The sequence below is a fragment of the Pezoporus occidentalis genome, unplaced genomic scaffold (genome assembly GCF_034315485.1).
Source record: "Pezoporus occidentalis ecotype Australia unplaced genomic scaffold, CSIRO_AGI_Poc_V1 ctg118, whole genome shotgun sequence".
In the NCBI taxonomy this organism is placed as follows: domain Eukaryota; kingdom Metazoa; phylum Chordata; class Aves; order Psittaciformes; family Psittacidae; genus Pezoporus; species Pezoporus occidentalis.
The window spans coordinates 140,673-155,960 of NW_026912972.1; the positions used below are offsets into that span (position 1 = coordinate 140,673).

Genomic DNA, 15,288 nt, shown 5'->3' on the forward strand with positions numbered 1-15,288 from the left:
CAACCAAGAGCACAGAGATTCATTGCAAAAGGAAAAAAAAAAGCAATTAGAAAAATAAGTGTTTTTTTCAAGTGTGCAAAAGCTCATTCATTCATCACAATGCAACAGTCTAGAAAGGCATACATACCTTCAGTCACAATGGTTGGGGCCTCTAACAAAATGAGTCTTTGGGCCACTCCAACAATGTTGGGCAGTAATAATTCTCGAAGAGCATCAAGGTTACGGATATCCAGGGCAGTAAATGCGAAGCTTCCATCAGTAGCAATCTGCTGCAGCTCTGCACTGTCAGCATTCAGGACACCAATGCTAAATGAAAATATACTAGCTTGCTTCACCGCTAACAAGCCCTCTCGGATATCATCACTAGACTCTCCACCACTTATCAGTACTAAAATCTGCGGCACCGCTTCCTCTATCCTGCTGCCTCCTGCCTGGGTGAAGAGGTTCTCCACCACAAACTCCAGTGCCGCACCAGTGTTCGCTTCCTCGCCACCGCGGAAACTAAGTGCCTTCACGGCATCCAGAACTTCCGCTTTTGTGGAGTAGCTGTTCAAAGCGAACTCGGTTCTGGGTTGATCACTATACTGCACCACCCCAATGTGTATTTGCTGAGCTCCAACTCTGAGGCTTTCAATCAAATTTACAAGGAAATCACGTATGGCTTGGAAATTGACACTTCCGATGTTGTCTGATCCGTCAATAAGGAAAATAAGGTCAGCAGACTCTTGAGCTTTAAAAAAAGAAATGCAAAGGTGAAGGCATTAAAATGGGTGATTACATGCAGTTGTACAGTGTTCTGACATGTTTCTTGAAAAACAGTAAGAAACACGAAAATGAGCAAACAAAACACATGTTCACTGAGGAGGTTTGCCTCTTAGTTCTGCATTCTGATTGAATAAGAGTCCCCAGCCCCAGCCCAGTAGCATCTACTGCTGATAAAGAGACATAACCTGAGCCAGTGGCTGCAATTACACAGGGGTCAGAATAACTGGCACATGAGGAGAAAACTTGGAAAAAATACATTCTTTTTTCCTAATCTAAATCCATTCCATCTGTGGCCAGTACCGTCTCAATACTTAGAGCCAAAAGGAAAAGGTGAATTTTGGTGATAATTCACCCTGAAGACAGTGGGTGAGGACAGGGAGATTTCAAGGAGGTTTTCCTCATTACACTGATTTTCATTTTTTAAATGAAAACCCACTGTTATGCTGGAATCATGTTATTGGAACCATGGAAAGTTTCAGCCTCTCTGCTGCAATTCTTCTCTTTTGCTGGTTAAAAGCAGTGGCTGAATTTATTGGCTTCTCCCACCATGAAGGATTATTATTCCAAATGCATTTGTTGGAAACAAGTGAAAAGGTCTCAGTTATTATTCTTGCACTGTAACTCTTTTACCAGCAGCCAGCACAGACACAATGGTATTGCAGACCTGCACAGCTGCCAACTACACCAAACAATTGTCTTGCTTTAGTTACTTTGCACAAAGCTGCATTGATTATCGATGGAGGGGTTGGGTTGGTATTTTTCATACGGACTCTGGATATTCAATCAGGGAATGCAGAATCAGGTTAAAACAGGGTGATGAAATCAGTCATGACACAATTATCCAACTCTATTTGTTGTGACCATACCCAGATGATTGCAAGCATCTGCTGAGAATATACACACTCCTAAAAACCCCCAACCTTTTATATGGCATGAACATGATTGTGAAGGGGAAAACTTTTTTTGCTGTGAGACTTACCGAAGCAGACCAAACATGCCCTGGTGTTTGCTCTTACTCCTTTTGTTCAACTAATTTATACCCATCAATGTCACCAAGAGCTGTGTGCATGCAAACAGGGGTAAATACCACCCAAAAACATGCTCAGACGTTTCCATGCTATTACTCTCCAACCTTGTGAAGAAACCAAATTTCAGACTATTTGCAAATGCATTGTTTGTAAATCCCACTCAGCTCTCAACTTTTAAAAGTCAAAGGTGAAACCAATAGCAAAACTGGCATGGAGTTTAGCAAGGCCAGAGATAAACCTGTGGTCTTTGCTATTAACCAGCAGTGGTAAAACCATTGGTTTTGGTTGTTTTTTTTCCCCTGTTTAATTGTTTTTCTAGTAAATGTTTTCATAAATCATGATGCCACCAAGAGATTCAAATACTATCACAATTCCAGTGACTAAAGAGAAGGTCTTCAGGGCATCACCACTTCCCTGGGCCAACTCCATAGCCAATGTTGGCTTTAGCATGGTTCAGAATTGTAAAGGACTGCAGGATTTGTTTTTCCATTGAGTCAAAATTTAGGGGTGCTTTGTGCTGGTTTTACTGTGCCATTTTCAGGTGGGATGTACATGTTCTATTTCATCACATAAATGAAGGGAAAATCTCAATGTGGTTGTACCCAGCGCTGCTTTAGATACCCTGAACATCTTTTTGAGGAACAAGGTTTCAGACACCAATGGGTGTCATCACAGCAGCACAGGTCACTCCCGCAGGAGAGAAAATAGATAGGAAACAGATATATTGGATAATGTGTCATCACTGTAAAAAAAACTTGTACTTCAGTGCACGTTTATGGAACAAGCTGGTGCTGGAGAACAAATAAAAGCATGCTTGTTACACAACTAAGCAAGGAGGGTCAGATGAGACAGACAGCTCAGGTTTAACAAATACATCAGGGCAAACTTGGGGCTGACTTTCACATTTATCCTAGTCAGCTCTGGGGACCACCAAAGAACAACAGCTTTGGTACTCTATACTGGAAGCGCTATGGGACTGGGGGGGGGGGTGGTGGTTAATATTTCTGTTTCATATCAGGGCTCATTTTTAGCATAACTTCCATGGCATTTTTACACATTTCAGGCAAACGTTATTTGTACCATGCTTTGCACATTCTTGTGATCCAATGTTTAGGACCTGTAACATCTTTTCCTATGTTTCCTGATATTCCATAGATCACCCATGCAAGTCACACAGGGACAAAATGACTGTAGTAGGATTAACTTAAATTTGGGTTATGGGGGAGAGAGAAATGCTTGCAAAAAAACTCTCACAGTAGAAGTGAACTTAGAAATGCATGATAAACACAAAGGAGGCAATCGCCTTTAAAGCTTTTAAAGAAATGTCTGCGATTCCAGATATTCATGTACTATTGGGTTACATGCTGGTGTGCCCGAGGAGGACAGCCAGCTGCCAAAGAGCAATTCCCCTGTGATTTCAACAGGGAAGCACTGTGGTCTTCAATGGAGAAGCTGCAAAACAGCCACTGCAGTGCTTGTTGATTGGAATAACACTCATTTTCACATATAGTGACATGAATGTCTTAGAACTAGTGAACCTTACACCACCTTTCTGGGGCAGCTGCTTTTCTTCCCTGTGGCTTTCACGTGATCTGGATATTTGCCCTGTCAAGCACTTTGCACAATAAAAACACACATGAGCACAGCCTTTTGGTGTTGCTCAGTGTCATGCAGTGATGGAGAGCACTCAGTGGGGCTGGCGTGAGGGTTAATCAGGCAAGACAACACAGGCGGATTAATGTTATACTGCCTCATTACACTGCCGTTGCCTTACATCACCCCGCAAGCTATTGACCTTCAGATGGAGTCTCAGGAATAAAAAGAAAGGTTTGATCTCTGGGGCTTCTGCTGTGAAACACAACAAAGCTGCCCAAAGGGCCCTTTCCATGAACAGTGAAAGGCTGTAGGAAGTGTCTTGTTTTTTTTCCAGGCAAATTGGGTTCCCAGCTTGCAGTCAGCACAGATCTGTTGAAGCCCAGGTGGTTTGAAGAGAGGTTTCAGTCACAGGAAGGGTCCAGCACTCCAGAAGGTGGAAGCCATCAGCTTGTACAGAAGATATTTGAGTGGTGTTGCAAAAGGGGCTCTCCAACCACACACCTTTCTCCAAGCACATGAGAAGAGAGGCTAAGGGCCAGCTCAGGGATGAGGTTTCAGTGGAGAAGGTGTCCACCAAACTGCTTTTCGTGTCTTCCGTCAAGAATGACTTTCTGGAGTAGCACGTTGCCTGTCTCCCCCCCTGCTAGCTGCAAGGGGACATGCTGCGTGGTGTCCCTGCAGCCAACAGTGACCTTCTCAGTCTTGAGGGGTTTTAGTCAGGGACTCAAAGAATCATTGCCACAGCCTGTGTGCTCATCCCCTGTTTCTCTGCCTTGGGAGTGGATAGGATGAGGCAATTTAATAACTCTGCAGAGCTCCCTGCAGAGTTATTAACTTGAGCTCCTTTCCATGCCATGGGTGCAAAAGGATGGTCACAATAGGTCACTGCCCATCCAAGGGCTCCTGTGCTACCTCCTGGGATGCCAGCTCAATCTGCAGGTGACAGCACACTCAATAGCTACAAACATGAGGCCACATGCTTCAAACCTTTGTTTTTAAACCTCTTGAACGTCCATCTCAGTCTTGCCCCTACAAAGGCTTTAAACAGCGCAACGCCAGCAGATCCCATGCTGATGGAAGCCATCAGCAGTCAGCCATTACCTGTGATGTCTTTAAACAGTCCTTTGGCCCCAGCCTTTTCTGGAGTCATGGATGAACGGACACTCGCCACTAAATCTCCAACTATGCCGTGGAGAGCGGTAAAATTCTCTAGGTTGAAAAGGTGCGTATCGAAGGGTTCGCTTGCTATTTCCTGTAACTCCCCTTCCACTGCATCCTGCACGCCGATCGCAAACAGGTTTACATGGGCTGATTTAAGGACAGATGATGGCAGAGCCACATCATCCTGGGATCGTCCGTCCGTTAACACTATAATAACCTGGGGGACACCTTCACTGGCTCTGCTTCCAGCAGCTTTAGTGAGATGGTTCTCGATTAGGTACTCTAATCCTTTTCCAGTCTTGGTGCCTCCACCCACGTAAGGCATGTTGGCAATATGGGACAGGATGTCCTGGGTAGAGGGGTAGGTATTTAACTGGAACTCTGTGTGGGGGTTTCCGCTGAACTGGACCAGGGCAAAGCGAAAATCATTTCCTCCCACATCTAAAGCTTTTACAACATCATACAGAAACTCTCGAACCAGTTGGAAATGTTCCTTCCCAATGCTCCAAGAGGAATCCACTAGAAATATTATATCAGCCACAGCAACAGGTTTGACAGCTTTAAAAAAACAGATGGGGATTTAGGATTTTCTATCAGTCAGCACAAGCAGCATCCTCCTCCTCGCCCAAACAACCGACAGCCTCTTGTGCATGGTGAAAGTGAAGCTCAGCTTCCCCTTATCGCCTGCAGCACAGCGGGAGGTGCTGGAGAAAAGCCAGACAGCCATCAGCACCCTGACACCACAGGCACTGAGGGACAGGAGAGGACAGCATGCGACCTACCCTTCCCACGGAGGGGGAGGCAAGATGCTTCTCCCTTCCTGGACCTCACTGCACAGATCTGAGCCATATCCCTGCAGCTTCACGACTGAATTCAGGCTTGCTCAGCCCCTAGCTGCCCGTGGTCACATGCAGATTTTTTGCTGACTCAGGGCTTTACTGCCTCTGTGGCAGTGCTCAAGCAGGAAGGGCTGCTCAGTTTAAGCAGCCTGGGTGCTGGCATGAGTTTTCCACACTTTTCCTGCTGCTAACACCCACCTCATGACATCAGCTCTGGTCCCAGAGGCACCAGTGCCTTTCTAGAGGTCGGTGGCAGTGTTCTTTTCACTGCTAAAGCTCTCCAACGCATGCAAGCAGGGCAACACGGCTCTGCCCAGGAGAAAACCTGCTTGGGGCCAGCTGGGGCGCACGTCCTGCACCTCTGTCCCCTGCAGAGCATCCTCAAAGGCACGCCATTGGCCAGAGACATGCTTGGGAAGGCACCACACACATTGGCCAGGGTCTGAAAGGACCCTCAGTTGGGTGGGAGCTGAGGAGAAGGTGAACCACAACGGACCATCGACATGCATGTTAAAAACCAAAAGGTGTGAACTACTGGCACGTTTGTACAGGTGAAGTCATGAAATGCAGCACAGTCTTACCTGCTTGCTGCTGGGCATGAAGCAAGCAACAGCCTGAGAGTAGGACATAAAACACTGCCTCAAAGGGCAAATGTCGGTGTTTCCGCATTTTGGTCTTTTATCTGAGTTTTCCTTTTATTATCCTTATTTTGAAGCACCCAACGTGAGACCTAAGGGAGGAAAACAGGGAGAGTGAGGAGCAATGGCAGTGCTGGTCAGGCATGGGTGAGGCACAAGACAAAAAAGCCAAACCATGGGGTTTTGCAATGCTTTTGTGCAGGGTAAAAAAACCCCAAACCTCTAATGCTGTACAGAATCTGTTCCTAGCAAGCATTTCTTTGGAAGAGGAATCATTGCTCACATAATTGACATTTAATCACCCCCGTGGACTTGGATAGCTTTCTTCTTGCCTGTGCTGCCCCAGGTAATACCTAATACATAGGAAAACGGTCAGCTCAGGTTTCTACCACCAACCCTCAGATCTGTGGTGGCCTCTCACCTGCATTACCTTCCCATGGGTGACCAGCTCCAACAGCTTGGTGAGTGCGTTCCCTCTTCCTGCTGCCCTTTCTTATTTCGTTTTTCACGAGCACCATGACAGTAACTTCCCTGAGCACCCCTTTTGCCTCAGCTCACCTCTTCAGCTGCCCCAAACATACAAATGGACGTTTCATTACTCCAGATCCAAGTGAGCCACATGATCAGGAAGAAGCCCTTGGCCTCCTGCAGGCTCACAGCCTGATCATATTCTGGAAAGGCACCAAGAATACTATTTCATATGTTGGAACCAGAAATAAAACTTAGGCAAGTTTCTTATCTGTGCTCCCCCTGGTGAGCCTCCTGAACCAATGCCTTCTGCAGGAGAGCTGTGGTTCTGTTGTCATAAAGACAACAAATTTATTATTTCATGTTCATTTCCAAGCCTACAGAGCAGAAAGGAGCAAGGTTTGCTTAACTGAAAAAACATCCTCCCAGAAGAGAATCCAGGGATTTAATACTTTTCATTCCCCCAAAAGAGCTCAATTACTCAAATGAGCCAAAAATGATTCACATGCATCGAGCTATCAACCAGATCATCGTTTGAAAACGATAGAAATCTAAAAAAAACCAATTTTCTTATTACCATCCTTGCCAACTCCACCAATCCAGAGAGTACGACCAATACATGAGCCTTCAAGAGTTAGGGGGAACACTAAGCCTCTGTTTAAGAAAAGCCACATTATTTACAGATACGGTCATCACTGGCAAAGCCAGAAACAGAACTAGGTACTAGGATTTGGAGTGTGACCAACAGGTCGAAGGAGGTGATCCTGCCCCTTTACTCTGCTCCCGTGAGACCTCACCTGGAGTATTGTGTGCAGTTCTGGTGTCCTCAACATAAAAAGGACATGGAATTGTTGGAACAAGTCCAGAGGAGGCCACAAGGATGATCAGGGGACTGGAGCACCTCCCATAGGAAGACAGGCTGAGGAAGTTGGGGCTGTTCAGCCGGGAGAAGAGAAGGCTGCATGGAGACCTCAGAGCAGCTTCCAGTGTCTGAAGGGTGGCCTATAAGGATGCTGGAGATGGACTCTTCATTTTAGGGACTGTAGTGATAGGACAAGGGGTAACGGGTTGAAACTTACACAAGGGAAAGTTCAGACTGGATATAAGGAAGAAGTTCTTTATTGTAAGAGTGGTGAGGCACTGGAATGGGTTGCCCAGGGAAGTGGTGAATGCTTCATCCCTGGCAATGTTCAAGGCCCAGCTGGACAGAGCCTTGGGTGACATGGTTTAGTGTGAGGTGTCCCTGCCCATGGCAGAGGGTTTGGAACTACATGATCTTAAGGTCCTTTCCAACCCCAAATAGTCTATGATTCTATGAATTAGGGAAAACTTGGTAATAAACATATGACCAGCTGATCCATCTTCCCCTGAAGAGGCACTCCTCAGGGCTATCAGAGGGAGCCAGCAGAAAGGAGAATTCCCCCAGTTTCCCTGATGGTATTTATCAATGATAATGATGCATTATCAGTTATCAATGATAATAGCATGAGTCAGGCAAAAGTCAGTCTCTACCTTTCCCCACACACTTGTTAATAACAACAGTAACAACCCCACCAGGCGGAGACACATTCAATAGGCACCCAGAGCCAGCAGAAGCACGCAGTACTCCTTTAGATGTGTCAAGTTTTCAATAATGAGTAACAAGGTAATTTAATTCTGTATTTATATATTTTTATTGTAAGTCCCTGGTATTCCTAGGAGGTGGAGGCTCTGGTTGAGCTTTTCATATGACCACTGCAAGCTGAGAAAAATGCTAAGAAAATGAACTACTGAATGTCTTTAGGAAAGGAAAGCATTGTCATGAGCTATTAAGAAGTAACCCTCAAAGCTAAGGAGCCAGCCTCTGTGTGCTAAAAGATTTAACTTGTGATAGTCTTCAGTAATCTGAAGGGTTTATGTCCCTAGAATTTATATAGTGTGTGGTAACCTTTTAATATCGCAGTATGTCCTCCATTTCATCAGGAGATATGCATCTGTTACTAATAATGCTCTCAGAAGGCAATCATTCCTACCACTAACATAATGAAGTGATTTCCTCAAGTATTTTCCCCAGCAGCTATTTTTTTCCTTATCGCATACTTCTCTGCATATAAAGTTTGACTTTTTGCATATTGTTTTTATTTGACTGGATGTTTCAAATCTGCTTTCTGAGCCATCACTTGCCTGTGTGTGCTTTTTCCACTAAAGTGTAGTTAAGGTGTAAAAGTGCAAAGAAGATTGACAGACTTGGAAGATAAAACATAAAAGGCAGGAAAAATATACTACAACTGTTACATATCGCTTGGCTTTGTTCTGTGTGCCTCTCAGCTGGACTGGCTGGCTTTGAGAAGAAGGGAAAATGTGACTGGAAATGCAATGTGTGCTATGTGTATGTACAGATGGGTGCAATGGCAGGTAGGGAGGAGAGCTAACGTTGCAAAATACCTCTTGCATCTGAACTCCTGGCTGTGTTGTGCGCCAGGCACTGATGCTATCCATGGTCTAGTGGAAGATGTCCCTGCCTGGAAGGACACACCTTCAAACCAGGGGGCTGGAACTGGAGGAGCTTTAAGGTCCTTTCCAACCCAAACCATTCTATGATTCTGCCCTGCACTGTAATGGAAGCCAATAGCAAAGCTTGAGCTGTCAGAGGGTGTTTTTGTCCCAGTGTTTTGTAGTTGCTGGATGATTTTCTTCAAGGCTAAAGGACTGAGCTGGGCAGAAATGACTCCTTAGGTGTGATTTGGTTGTGCAAACAGTTTCCATCAGCTCTCCCTCCCATGACACGTTGTTGTTTCAGGGAGGTGAGCAGCTGCTGGCAAAGGACAGAAGACCCAAAGCAAGCATGGTAGGCAGAGCCATGACTTGTGTGCTCTTCTGGGGACAAATGGTCTGGGTCTGGTCTTGGCCTGGGGCAATCTATGCAGCTTTGCTAGCTGGCACAGCCAGGGATCTTTGGGCTGCCTCGCTGCTCCAGACCACAGTACATGTGGTCCAGCTTTCCTGCCCAGCCCTGGGGCATCCTCAAAAAATTGCTTGAGTAAAAACCTGAAAAGCATTTGCAGCCCTTCAATTCCTCTGTGAGTGTGGGGTGTGTCAGCTTGCGCTGTGAGAGAAAGAGGTAGGTTTGTGCCTGGGTCCCAGCAAGTTTTCTGAAAGGGGATCAGCCAGGACATGAGGGAGGGCAAAGCATCATCCCACAGACAGTGCAGGAGATGCTGTGAGTGTCCTCCAGACCTCTCAAGGTCTACCCCATGGGGATGCCAGGGTCAAAACCAAGGGGCCTCTGCCTACCCCTGTATTTGCTTTGTGGGGATCTCCCCTTGCCTCATCACTCAAGTGTCCCAACCAAACTGCTCAGCCTCACACCCCCTTGAAGTGGCTGTTCTCTGCTACCTACATGCCTTTGGGAGGCAGCAGTGAAGCCATGAGGCTGCTGTAATTTTTGCCAGCAGCTTAGAAGAAGTGGACACAGGCCTCACAGTACAGCTCTTTGCAGCCCAAACAGTGGGATATACAGCCAGTTCTGGCTGTGAAAGGAAAAGGGTGAGAAACAGCTCCTCAAACCCTGATGCAGAGCCGGAGCAGCACAGATTGCACTCTGGAGGTGATGCCCTCTCCTCTCAGCTGGATGAATCCCCTCTTTAAGTTTCTCTGCACTCTGAGCTGGGTAAAATGGTAGTCAAAAGCCACTCCTGGCAGTGATTTGGGCAGCTACGGGGCTCACTGCTGTGCTAATGCTTCTTTCTATATGAAATAGCTCAGTCACTCAGTAAAGGGACATAAGTGTCCCAAGCCCCTAACTGGGCCATGCCTTCATCAGAAAGCTCTAATCCTACCTAGCCCCACAGCCTCCTGCAGGAGCAAGGCTATTTCTGAAGACTCAGGATGAGCTGTGTGGGACAGATCCTGGATTTATTCATGGCTCCTCATGGACCCATTTCAGTTTGCAGCAGCTATTTGAAGGGTTTCCATTGATGTTGCTGCCATCTGGCACTGATGGCATGGGGAAGGTGAGGCCTGTTGGGCTCCTGAAAGCATTTCTTCCAGCAAAGGCAGACCTGAGTGTTGAAAGTAAACCAGCCTAAAAGGGTGGAGAATCTTCCTGCTTCAGCAAACCACTTGAGCTCTGATTTTTGAAACCCAGCATTCGGCAAAGCCATGAGTTATTTTGCATTTATATCCTATGCAGGCAAGTTCCCTGGGTGCTAGCATTTAATATGAATCACATATTCTGCTCTTATAAGCATGCTGTTGTCTTAAATCTGGTTGTTTTCTTAATCTCGAGACTAAAATAGAGTCATTAATAGAGGACAGGGAGTATTTGCTAAAAAAAAAAAAAAAAGAGTTAAGAGGTAACTCCCTCACAGATCAATGACTCTTTATGAACAGTAACCGAAGCCTCCCACAGCTTCTCCACCCAAACAAATCGGCTGCTTAATGTGGAACACAGATCACTTAAAAAGGTGGAAAAAGTGATGGGGATGCAGAGCGGTGGGGCCGCTGTGATTCACAGCGGGGAGCAGGCAGGCAGTGCCACCCGCAGCCAGCCCCGTTGCTGTGCACGCCCAGCACGGAGGCAGGTTCATCCTCTTGCTGCAAATGTAATGCATCCAGGCTAGGAGGACACAGTCCAAGGCTGGCAAGGCTGTGCAGTTACCCAAGTCTGCACGGATGGAAGGAATAAGATGTTCCCTTCCCTCTTGTTCCCAGACAAGCACGTAGCAAAAGCTGGGAGAACAACTTCCCACACACACACTTGTAGCAATAGAGCAGGGGCTGGTTTCACCCTGAAATTAAGGACAGTCCATGCATTTGAATGGAAAATTGTAAAGACATTTGGGAAAAAACAAACCATAAAGAGGGGAGACTGCTGAACAAATTGAAAGGGATTGAATGATGGTGCAGCAGCAGAAAGCATGCAGCCCTGCACCCCTGCACCCCTGTCTTAGCAATACCACTACAACCCTTGTCATGGTAAACACCTCTGCAAAGCTGAGGGTAGAATGAGGATATAAGATTGGATATGGAAGGCCTGTTCCTATGACCTCTGGGAGCTCCGTAACTGGTGAGTTAAGGGATGGCACTGGGGAGGTGCAGAGCTGGGTCTCTTCTCTCCTACTGCATTCCTATGTGACCTTGGAGAAGCCCCCCAGATTCCTGCAACAGCCTCCGGCTAGAGATGTGTCTCTGGCCTCCACAAAGCTCTTAAATGGGCCACTGTGCCCCAGAAACAATGCTACATGAGCACAGCCATTATCCAGCATAAATACTGATTTATTTTATTTTTTAACTAGTAATAATGGGGTAAAGGCAGAAGTTTGAGAAATGCAGAATTCCTCCCCTGGGAGCACACATGAATCATCCCAGCAACCGAAAATGAGAGGAGAGTTTCCCATTGCACCCACTGGAACCAGAGTGGCTTTGGCCACCTCTGCTCCAGCCAGATTTGTCCTCTGTGCCTGGTCAGGAAACCAATTTGGCAGCAGCTGTTTCTCCCCCCAGGCTCTGTTGGGAAGGGAGGCTGAGCTGAGAGGGGTGGTGGTGGGGTGTCTCCAGGTTTAATTGTAGCCATCCCTTTGGCAAGAGCATCGCTGTGTGCAAATCCCTGCAGGCAACTGGGGATATGGGGAGAAAGGGCTGGGGAAGGCAGGAGGGAGTGAGGATGGGAGGGGAGGTGGCTCCATGCAATACTGGAGAGCCCTTGGGAGGGAAATAAAAACCTGATGTTTGGTTAGTATTCCTCTCCATGGATGTCCACGAGAGCGTGAGGATCATCCCTGAAGCCACAACAGGGGTGGCCCACGCTGGAGTACTGGGGACATGCCCAGCAGAAGGGCCTGTGTGGGGCAGATGGGCTGACAAGCATCTCTGGCTGGTTCATTCTACCCCACCTTGGGACAGGAGGGTTGAGGGCTGCTATCAAACAACCCCCAGCCCTAGGGGTTTTTTTCCTGCCTCAGGAGCAGGAAAGGGGTAGTGAGATACCCCCTTAGCTGGATTTCTTGCAAGGTCCTATTCATGCACCCACCTCCTTGTGCCCAAGCAGCTCCCCAAACCGCTACATGCCCTCCTCATGGCACCCACCCCACTGCTTCCTGGGGCATCCTGTTCCTATCCCACCAAGCTGCTGCTGCAGTGATTTCAAGGCATCAAAGGCAAACACAGTACTGCATCTGCATGGGAAATACTCTGTGCTTAATCCCCTAACTTAATTCCCCTGCACTGGTGGGACCAGGAGTGACATAGAATCCCAGAATAGTTTGGGTTGGAAGGGACCTTAAAGCCCATCTAGTTCTAACCCCCTTTCCACAGGGACACCCTCCGCTAGGAGCAGATTGCTCCAAGCCCCATCCAACCTGGCCTTGAACACTGCCAGGGATCCGGCATGTACCCTGTCCAGGCATCCAGGTGTCCCCTGCACCTGCGGTTCATTGTCTGCGGGACAATGCTCCTGGTCTGAGCTTTATTCAAGAGCGATGCAAGCCTGGGGGCAGCTTTCACCCGAGGGCACCGCTCTGTGCACGGGATGGGTTTTCCTCAAAACGCCTTGCAAAAGCAGCCGCTGAGCCTGGCCGCAGGTCTCGCGCGCGGCAAACAGCACTTACCCAAAGGAAAGTTGCTTGCTCCAGGATATTCCACCCCAAGGCGCCTCTCACCGCTGCCTCATGGCGCGGCTCAGCCGGCCCCTGCTCGCCTCGCTCGGTGGGGTTAGAGCAGTAACGGCGCGAGGGAAGTGGGGCGCGCTGGTCCCTGAGCGCTGCTGCCGCGGGTCTGAGCGCGGTGGAGGAGGCGACCGGCGTAGAGGCGCTGGGGGCCGGGCCATGCGGTGTCTGAAATGGGATCCAGATGGTTGGTGCTGGCGTTCCCGGGGCTGAGGTCAGAGCTGCTCATCACACGCAGTCAGTCCCCATCCTCCCCACTCCTTCCGAGCCTTGCGGGATGCTTCTGTGCCATGTGGCTTCCCCTGGCCCTCTGCCTCCAAAATGCTGCTCCCTGCTATCAGTGGGAAGAGATACGTAAAAAGAAAGGGGGATAGAAAAGTCCTGCAGGATGCAGAAGCTGCCTTTGTTCAGGAAGGGATGGGTTTGGATGTGTGCAGGAGCCAGAACATGCTAAGGACCATACCAAGTTACACAGAGCTCTGGTGAAGCCCCGTTTGGAGGTGCTCGAGGCTGCAGAAAGCTCGGCCTCTCCCCTGAACTGTTACAGGCACCAGCACGGTGGGGGGAGAGTCTCTTCTGGATGAAGTTTCCCAGTTACATATAAGTGTGTTTTCGGGGTGTGTGTATGTTCTAACTCTCAAATAAATGACCCTTAGCAGAAGGATGTGTTTTAAAGTGCATGTAGCCTGCTGAGAGCTTTATGGTAAAAGTTTGAAAGGCAAAAACTCAAGTTCCTGAGTTTTTTATTTATTTATATATATATATAAATATTTATTTATTTATTTATTTTCTAAACCTGTGTGCTGTGGGAAAACCAAAAACCCAAACTTTTAAACTCACATTGGGCAGAGCCTCTCAGGCAGGTCTTGTGGCTGCCTTTATTCCTCTGCCTCAAGCGACAGTGTGTTCCTAGTTGGAGCTAAACTTTTCAGTCTGGACTGGGTTGTGTGCTGCAAGAAATAGTGGCATGGAAACGTTAATTCTTATCTCTTCCTTTGTTTGGTTCCATAGAAGGCTGAAGCTGAGATGGCATTCTCTGGAATCAAACAGTCAAATTCTCTTCATTTCAAATGGGGATTTATTATGTTTGCTCTGGGGTTTGTGCTATTTGAAAGCCTAGCCACATAAAGAAATAGCTGGAATGCTTCAGGAAAGTGCTGAGCCCTTGAACTGATGCAATAGCTCATTTTAGCAATGGTGCTTGGCTTAGCGCTTGTGGAGACTGAATGTCGACCTTGCAGATGGATCCAGCACAAACATGCTGAGTAGTGTGCTTGAAAGCAAACAGGGTGTCATTTCCCCCCAAATCTGGCAAGCTGGAAGGCAGGGTGTTCCCAAATAATAAATATGCCTGGCAAAAGGCAGCTGCAGCTCCTTGCTGGGTGTCAGCTGAACAGGGAGTAGAGAAAGCGGGTCTGCTGGAGAGCAATGACACACATGGAACAGCAGCCAAGGCAGATGAGGGATAGCTGCTAAAAGATAAAATACACCTGATGGAGGCGCACTAGGTTGGCAGGAGCATCCAAACCAAAGGCTTTTCCTTCTGAATCCAGTTGTCAGGGGTGAGCCCAACCAGGATGCTGCGATGGCACCAGCACCCCACTAAAGCAGCAGCTCATGGTTGTGGGTGCTCTCACCCCATTGCTAGCCTCATACTAGAACAGGCAGGGCCAGGTGATGTGCTGCCCTGCATCTTCCCCTGCCCTTGGGATTTCAGGCTGTTGCCTCCTTTGCACTTCCCAGGCCTGCTGTTACCTGTACAATGCATCCAGCAAGAATTACATCCGCCGTGTGGGGTCCAGTATTTCCGGTTTGCTGCCACCAGTGGAAACCAGTATGGTCTGGTTATAGTAGATCAATAGCAGCCAGGGTCTGTATTGCCTTTACTTCAGATACACCTTTGAAAACCGGAGTTTTCTCCACAGCAGTGAAGGAACACATGAAAACGTTTTTAATTGACTGGCAAAACCAGAAGAACAAAAGACAGGCACCCCTCGAACAGTAACGAGAATAGCCAGGAAACAATATCATAGATAAATAAGGTAACAGTACTAGCAAAGCATGTATAACCTGCATTGTGTGCCTATCACAGCTCAAATGAGAACATGTTTAACTTGAAAGCTAGAATTTATCCTTTTAGCAGTGTCAG

At 47.6% G+C, this 15,288-nt stretch overlaps 1 protein-coding gene across 9 annotated transcripts in view; it reads right to left on the reverse strand.

The window, feature by feature from the left end:
• COL6A3 (collagen type VI alpha 3 chain) overlaps positions 1-13,377 on the reverse strand; it is a 58,222-nt gene extending 44,845 nt beyond the window's left edge. For 2 of the 9 annotated variants that reach the window (XM_062642021.1, XM_062642031.1), the window contains exons 1-4: positions 13,083-13,376; positions 5,971-6,119; positions 4,491-5,108; positions 128-730 (exon numbers count right to left, since the gene is read on the reverse strand). In XM_062642021.1, the coding sequence (XP_062498005.1) occupies positions 128-730; positions 4,491-5,108; positions 5,971-6,058 (1,309 nt within the window). In that variant the 5' untranslated portion in view covers positions 6,059-6,119; positions 13,083-13,376. Of the gene's footprint in view, positions 1-127; positions 731-4,490; positions 5,109-5,970; positions 6,120-13,082 lie in introns of all 9 variants that reach the window. The other 7 variants (XM_062642040.1, XM_062642014.1, XM_062642048.1 and 4 more) reach the window with 7 other exon arrangements.
• Positions 13,378-15,288: the final 1,911 nt, after the last annotated feature.